General features: G+C 50.9%; 1 protein-coding gene across 1 annotated transcript; it reads left to right on the top strand.

The window, feature by feature from the left end:
* The first annotated feature begins 3757 nt into the window (after positions 1 to 3757).
* EEF1A1 (eukaryotic translation elongation factor 1 alpha 1) lies at positions 3758 to 7173 on the top strand. The gene is made up of 8 exons (XM_040983634.1): positions 3758 to 3850; positions 4782 to 4962; positions 5182 to 5361; positions 5445 to 5741; positions 5822 to 5972; positions 6061 to 6317; positions 6429 to 6663; positions 6763 to 7173. Exons 2-8 carry the CDS (start codon positions 4819 to 4821, stop codon positions 6885 to 6887), a joined length of 1389 nt encoding a protein of 462 aa, XP_040839568.1. The 5' UTR covers positions 3758 to 3850; positions 4782 to 4818; the 3' UTR covers positions 6888 to 7173.
* Positions 7174 to 8151: the final 978 nt, after the last annotated feature.

Below are 8151 nucleotides of genomic sequence, written 5' to 3'. Positions count from 1 at the left end.
GTAGGATTACAGTAAATATTGCAAATATCAGAACAGTGCCTGGCAGAAGTGCCATTTTATTTGAATTCTTAGCCCACATAATTCCTTGACTCAATCCTATTCTAAAATATCCTTTTAAAAAATCATTTTCAAATGGCACAAACAAGATGAAAACGTGGCAAGGCACAGCAAAATGTAATTACTTAAAGCTGCTTTAAATTGGGCCCAGTAGCAGCGGATTAGCCAACAGGGAAAGATGCTTGGTGAATCACAATGATTATAAATGAAAGAACTATTTCTATTCAGGCCCTTTACTATGCAAGGAACAGCAGTCCTTAAAAGGAGCCAGGCGGATACTGCTTGCAACATAATTTTAGGGTTGCCAGGCCATATGGAATGACCAGGTTTCAGGAAAATCTTAAACAAATACAACTGTGGATTATGACCCCAAACATATTCAACAAGGCTCATATCACCATTCGGGCATCTTAAATTAGTAAAACATACATTCTGTATCTCTTGTTTGGGGGGAAGGGTATGAGTACTAGGGTCAAAACATGGAGTCTACGGGAGATTTTTAAAAGTAACAGTACTCTGTATTCGCGGTAGCCCAAGGTGGCCAAGACAGACCCCCCAGCCTCACGAGGTCTCCAGGCTCCCGCCGGGGCCGGACTTCCGCAGTCTGAGGACGTAAGCGAAGGACCTCAAGGCGGGGATGGCGGCAGGCGGACCCGGCCACCTCGCGCGGGCCCGGGCCCAGGTCCAGCCCGGGGGCGGGCGGCCCCAGGTCTCCGAGCACCAGGGCGAGACTGGCGGCGCTCGGGCAGGCGCACCCCGACCGCGGCCCCGGCCGTGTCGCCGGAACCGGCCGCGTGGACTCGGCGCCCCGCCCCCAGCCGCCCTCCTTTGGAGATGGGGTGCCGCGCGAGCGTCGCCAGGGAGCCCCGACCCTCGCCCTCTCCAGGCCGGACCCAGAGCAGCCCTGGGAGCTCTGCCTTAACAAATGCTTACGGTTGGGGTCAGCCGGCCCCGAGACCCTCGCACAGCAACACAGCGCGGGTGGGCACCAAGGTGCAGCCGGTGAAGCCCCAGCCCGGGGTCTTGATCGGCAGTAAGCAGTCTGTTAATATGGAACTGAAGGACTGTGTATGGTTTTGCTTTTCCTTAGCAGAGAGCTTAAACACCATTCCCTGGAGGGCATTTGTAAAGCCTTCAGAGTGGCTTGGAGGATAAACTTGCTCATTAATCCGGGGTAGTTCTTCACACAGTTTTTCATTTTTCTTTTCTTTCTCTCCCAGCCTGAAAAATCTAGCTACCAAAGGTAACACCTCTGGTTCACTTTATTACTTTTATAGTTAGGATGCTGGACTTTTTTAAAGTTGTCCAAGCAGCAAGGTGGCGGTAACTAGGAAAAGGTTTAGATCAGATTTTAGTGAAGAGGTGTCTTTTCTATAAACTCTTGTGGAAATGTTTGCAGCCACTTCTTAAAGAAAAATGCGGTGCCAAACACATGCACACACATACACCCCCTTGACTGCTTACACAAGATCCATATTTTCAAACAAGAACTTGTCAGAAAATGTATGGTTTCACGTGTTACAATTTTAGGATTGAATGCAAGTCCTTAAGTTTGCAACATCACACAGATAAAATTGTTCACTTTTACTGATCTGAGATTGTCTTTGATACTTTCCCCGTTACCAATACCTACTTTCATTTTGACTATTTCTTAGATTACACGTTAGCTACAACTCCGGATCCCAAGTAAAACTCCAGAGAGCCTAGTGTCAGCCTTCCATCTTCGCTCCTTTCCCTCAATGACCATGTCTTTGTGCAGCCTCAAAAATGCCACTCCTGATAGGACACGCGGCTTAGTGCTCGCTGTGACACCACACAGTCACTGAAGCCATGGAAAAGAAGAAGGCGTGCCCTGACCTGAAATAAGTGCAGTTAACATTACTTTGAAATACTAACGTGGCCGATTGCAGGACTGATTCCAGAGTGGTCGCCAGTGAACATTTCCATGGAAATAAACAAGCGGGCTAAAGTATTTACACTGCCCTACTGCTGATTGATTTTCACTGGTACTTCTTGACATCTTTCTCTTATTACCACCGAAGACTGGAATATCAAGATAATTTTATTTCACATGTGCACGATTAGCTAAGGGCCCTAGGGACATTCGATGTGAAAAACATTTGTGAAAGTAGAGGAGTTAGAAATGATACACATTACAAAAAAAAAGGCTTTTGTGCATAGAGGAAAAAAAGATGTTATATATATTTCTGGGGAAATGGTTTAGCCTAGATTCTCTCATTAAAATGATCTGGAAGTTAATAAAAATTGAGTAGGCTAGAAACCTAATGAAGAAACAGAATTTTTTTTTTTTTTTTTTTTTTTTAGAAATTGTATCCTTGTAAAGGAGTGGAAAAAGCAGCAGATACAGAAAGGCTATTCCAGAAAGCTTCTTTCAATAAAATAAAAAACGAAAAAGGCGTGAATTGTGAAAAGGATCTGAATGTTAGGGCTGGAAGAACTATATTGCACAATGAGACACCAGTCAGGTACTGTGCCAATCTGCCTTCCACTGCTTCTCAGTTGGTTTCTCTCATGCTCCAATGTGGTTATGGGTTCCTCTCCAGAAGGAAACATTTCTTTTGTACACTCCACAGCTTCACACAGCACGGGGCACATAATGGATTCTCAAATACTCCTTAAGGGGTTGGTTCGGTGAGCTGGGCAGTGATGGTCCTCCACTTGGCAGGAGCCAGTAGTTAGCTTATTAAAAATAAATGTTTTCCTCAGAGGAGCATTTCACAGGGCCTGCTTGACAGCCATTACAAAGCCGGACTCTGATTCACGCCAAAATAGCGACTCAAAGAACGTGCAGCCGCGTGTTTCTGGAAGCCCTTGGAGAGCAGTGATTGCTGAGCACGTGTGAGTTTGCTGGTGCCGTGGACCTGGGGGGCTCCGCGAGGTAGTGGGGAAAGGCTGCGCTTGAAGCTACTTTCGAACGTACACTTCCAAAGAAAGATACTGCGAACTCTCAATTAGCGTCACCACACTAGAGTTAGGAATGGAGCTAACTCTAAGACTGAAGTCGATTCTAGAAACATCTGGCATACTCCTAGGGGTGACTCGCGGTACAAGCGGCTTTGCGCGGGACGAGCCCAGAGCCCAGGCCGGGCGCACCCCTCGTGGCGCTCGGGGCCGGCGAGCGGGACACCTCGCGGTTCTCGGGGCCGGCGAGGCACGGCCGGGCCTGCACCCCGAGTCGCCCGGGGCCCCGGGGCCTAGCACTGCCCCGCCGACGGCAGGGGCGAGGGCGGAGCCGGGAGTTCCAGTGGGATCCGTGAGACGAGCGGGCTGAGGACTGGGCTCGGGGCTGCCCCGAGCCCCCACAGCTCCACGGGGAAACGGGGGGGACCAGGGAAGACCCCGCAGGGCCCGTCCAGGCCGCCGGCTCGCCGCCGCCCTCCCTCTCCCGCACCCCGCCCCGGAGTAATTCATACAAAAGAGGACTCGCCTCGGTCTCCCAGGCACCGTCGCCAAACTCCCACTAACCCAGCGCCGAGGGCTCGCCGGCCCCGCCCCCACCCCGGCGTTCGGCCTCCCCGGGGCCGGGAGGAGCATGCGCGAGGCGCCGGGTGCCCCGAGCCCGGCCCGGACGCACATCGCCCACGGTCCCCGAGGCGTGGGGGGAGGGGAGGCCGCTGGAACCGGCGCCGGGCGGAGGCGGCGCGGGGCAGGCTGGGAAAGCGGTGTCGTGTGCTGGCTCCGCCCCCTTCCCGAGGGTGGGGGAGAACCGTATATAAGAGGCGCAGTCGCCCTGGACGTTCTTTTTCGCAACGGGTTTGCCGCCAGAACACAGGTGGGTGTTGGGTGTGGCCCCGCGGGCCGGGCCTTGGGGGCAGCGGGGGCCCTCGCGGGCTTTGGGGGGGCACTGCCTGGTTCCCTGAGCGTCTGGGCGGGGGTCCCGGACCCCGAGGCTGCGGGGCGGGAATGGGGCGGCGGGAGAGCTCGAGGCTCCCCGCGTCTCGGGGCAGCGCCCTCGTGCCGGGCGTGAGGCCTGGCGTGCTGGCCGAGCCCTCCGCGTGCCGGTGCTCGCGGCGCCCGCCCCGAGGGCCTCACCTCGGGTCCCTGAGCTCGATGGGTCTCGGCTTGAGGCAGGTGCGGCACCTTGCCTCGTGGAGGCGGTGGGGTCCCCGGGCGAGGTCGGCGGGGTGGCTGGTGGCCGGGCGGCCGCGCGCGGCTCGGGGCCCGCCCGTCCGGACGCACATGTCGGGCGCGGCCTGGGCTCGTTGGGCCCTCGAGGCGGGGCAGGACCGGGAGAGGGGGGAGTGGTGGGCGCAGGCCGGGCCGGTGGGCGCCCCTGGCCTGGATCCCCGACCCCGCTGGGTCCGGCCGGCACCAGTTGCGTGCGCGGAAAAGATGGCCGCTCCCTGGCCCCGCTGCCGGCAGCTCAAAATGGAGGACGCTGCCGCCCGGCAGAGCGGGCGGGTGAGTCACGCACACAAAGGAAAAGAGCTCGGGGCTCGGCGGCCGTCGTCGCCGGACGCCCCACGGGGCCCCTCGCCTCTCGGCACGGCCTGGGGAGTCGGGCTCGGCTCGCTGGGGTGCGGAGGGGGGCAGCGATGGAGTTTCCCCACACTTGGTGGGTGGAGACTCGAGGAGTCCGGCCAGCTTGGCACTGACCGTAATTCTCCTTGGAATTTGCCCTCTGCGTTTGCATCGGATCTACGTCCCAACTCCCGACAGGGGTTCAAAGGTTTTTTTTTCTCTTAAATCTTGATCCATTTTAGGTGCCGTGAAAACCACCGCCGCTAACTCAAATCCAAAATGGGAAAGGAAAAGACCCACATCAACATCGTTGTCATTGGACACGTCGATTCGGGCAAGTCGACCACTACTGGTCATTTGATCTACAAATGTGGTGGTATCGACAAAAGAACCATTGAGAAATTCGAGAAGGAGGCTGCTGAGGTCTGTACCGTCACGGGTGAAAGCCTGAGCTCACATAGACTGCAGAGGACATGATTTCTAAAGCTGCTCGTGTTCTCAGTGTGAATGTTGAGTTGGGTGAAACCATATGCTGAAGTGGGATGTTCCTCATAGACTTTGTAGCCCTAGCTGTTTTGGGAGGTTGGATGCAGAGGTTTATTCCCACTTTGTAATCAGCTGACCACTCTTAATAAATTACAGATGGGAAAGGGCTCCTTCAAGTATGCCTGGGTCTTGGATAAACTGAAAGCTGAGCGTGAGCGTGGTATCACCATCGACATCTCCCTGTGGAAATTTGAAACCAGCAAGTATTATGTGACTATCATTGATGCCCCAGGACACAGAGACTTCATCAAAAACATGATTACTGGCACATCTCAGGTTTGTGATTTTTAACCAAATGGAGGGGGGAGTTGGTTTGCCTTTAGCAGTGCTTTCATTCTGTATATCCTTGTTTTGTAAAGGCTGACTGTGCTGTCCTGATTGTTGCTGCTGGTGTCGGGGAATTTGAAGCTGGTATCTCCAAGAATGGGCAGACCCGTGAGCATGCCCTTCTGGCTTACACCCTGGGTGTGAAACAACTAATTGTCGGTGTTAACAAAATGGATTCCACTGAACCACCCTACAGCCAGAAGAGATACGAGGAAATCGTTAAGGAAGTCAGCACCTACATTAAGAAAATTGGCTACAACCCTGACACAGTAGCATTTGTGCCAATTTCTGGTTGGAACGGTGACAACATGCTGGAGCCAAGTGCTAATGTAAGTGGCGTTGAAAACGGTCATTGTTGAGTAGCTAAAAGTGGTGATGAGGGGGCATTAATTGTTGTCCTCTATTTTAGATGCCATGGTTCAAGGGATGGAAAGTCACCCGCAAAGATGGCAATGCCAGCGGGACCACACTGCTGGAAGCCCTGGATTGCATCCTGCCACCAACTAGGCCAACTGACAAGCCTCTCCGTCTGCCCCTGCAGGATGTCTACAAGATTGGTGGTAAGTTGGGCAGTGATGTAGTTTGAAGATGTTGAGCAGGTAATGGTGCTTTAGCCTTGGTTGATGTAGGGCAATTATAATTTTTCAGGGATTGGTACTGTGCCTGTGGGCCGAGTGGAGACTGGCGTTCTGAAACCTGGCATGGTGGTGACCTTTGCTCCTGTCAATGTCACAACTGAAGTCAAGTCTGTTGAAATGCACCATGAAGCTTTGAGTGAAGCTCTTCCTGGTGACAACGTGGGCTTCAATGTCAAGAACGTGTCAGTCAAGGATGTTCGTCGTGGCAACGTGGCTGGTGACAGCAAAAATGACCCACCCATGGAAGCAGCTGGCTTCACTGCTCAGGTAACAATTTTAAAAGACCTAATTTTAAAATTATTGTCAGTAATTAGCATTTCCTTTCTGGAAACTTTGGCTTAGTCTTCCAAAAGGTGCTAATTGTGAGTCTCTCCCAAGGTGATCATCCTGAACCATCCAGGACAGATCAGTGCTGGGTATGCCCCTGTGCTGGATTGCCACACAGCTCACATCGCTTGCAAGTTCGCTGAGCTGAAGGAAAAGATTGATCGCCGTTCTGGAAAGAAGCTGGAAGACGGCCCTAAGTTCCTGAAATCTGGTGATGCTGCCATTGTTGACATGGTCCCTGGCAAGCCCATGTGTGTTGAAAGCTTCTCTGACTATCCTCCTCTGGGTAAGCTTAACTTGGTTAAAGTAATTACAACTTGTATGAGAATGGCTTTTATGAGTGAAGTGGCAGTGTCTCATGAGAATTCAAAATTTGTTTCAATAGGTCGTTTCGCTGTCCGTGACATGAGGCAGACAGTTGCCGTCGGTGTCATCAAAGCAGTGGACAAGAAGGCTGGTGGAGCTGGCAAGGTCACCAAGTCTGCCCAGAAAGCTCAGAAGGCTAAATGAATATTATCCCTAACACCTGCCACCCCAGTCTTAATCAGTGGTGGAAGAACGGTCTCAGAACTGTTTGTCTCAATTGGCCATTTAAGTTTAATAGTAAAAGACTGGTTAATGATAACAATGCATCGTAAAACCTTCAGAAGGAAAGGAAAATGTTTTGTGGACCATTTTTTTTGTGTGGCAGTTTTAAGTTATTAGTTTTTAAAATCAATACTTTTTAATGGAAACAACTTGACCAAAAATCTGTCACAGAATTTTGAGACCCATTAAAACAAAGTTTAATGAGAAACCTGTGTCTTTTGAAAATGTACTTGCAAACTGCATACTTGGTATTTTGGGGTAACTGGTAGAAACTTGTTTACATATTTTGGCATGCAACAGGAATATTGGATAAGTGATATTAGAAACTCAGTTGTGCAGAATGGTACTGGGATTCTTAATTTTGGCTTCCCAGATGCTAAAAATTCAAGTGGGAAGTGGCTTCCTGATGTAAGGAACCTTCTCAAGGTTTGAAACTTGGACAGACTAGCAGTTAGTACAGCATTGAAATATGGCAGGGGAAGGCGGAAGGACAATGACACCTGGCTTGAATTCCTAATTTGGAATTTGGCAAAGCTGGTCTAACAGATAAAATCAGGAATTTGAGGTGGATGCACATAGTGGATGCAAATTTTAGTACAGTAACTTAATTTGGGATTTCTATAAGGTGTATTTTCCTGAGGTTTCAGGCTTGCTCTATGATATCTGGTGTTAAAGGGTCCCTCACTAATTTGAAGTTAAATTTTGGACCTACTTTTGTGGGTATTTGGAGATTGTTTGCAATGTAGTTCCTGTAGGGGGGAGGTAAGGGAAATGCGACTAATGGCACTTGTGACCCTACTCTGAGATACTGTGCTGTCTTGGGAAGGGAGAGGAGTGAGCAGGATGTGTAGCTGCTAACTCCAGCTTTAGCAATATCAGTGTGAAAATTTTAGTTTGAGCACCACCTACTGGTAGTTGGAGTAAATGTTTTCAAATTTTTGAACTAGATTTTGTAATAGGCTGGGTTTGGAGGTAGGCTTTCCCTCACCTTTTCCAAGGCTATTTAAGAAACATCTGTGACAATCCACCTAGACCTGTTAGTGGAACAGGTGTCCAACAAGATTTGAGCACTGTGGGTCTGGTAATGTTTTAGTCATATTGCCTAGTAAGTTATTCAACTTTTAAAATGTTGATCTGGTAGAGAGGCTAGTGTTTGGAGTCTAGCAAAGGCCCACAATAGGGTGTT

The sequence above is a fragment of the Ochotona curzoniae genome, unplaced genomic scaffold, assembly GCF_017591425.1.
Source record: "Ochotona curzoniae isolate NIBS_2020 unplaced genomic scaffold, NIBS_Ocur_1.0 contig_3819, whole genome shotgun sequence".
Lineage (NCBI taxonomy): Eukaryota > Metazoa > Chordata > Mammalia > Lagomorpha > Ochotonidae > Ochotona > Ochotona curzoniae.
This window is presented reverse-complemented; position numbering and strand designations above follow the sequence as displayed.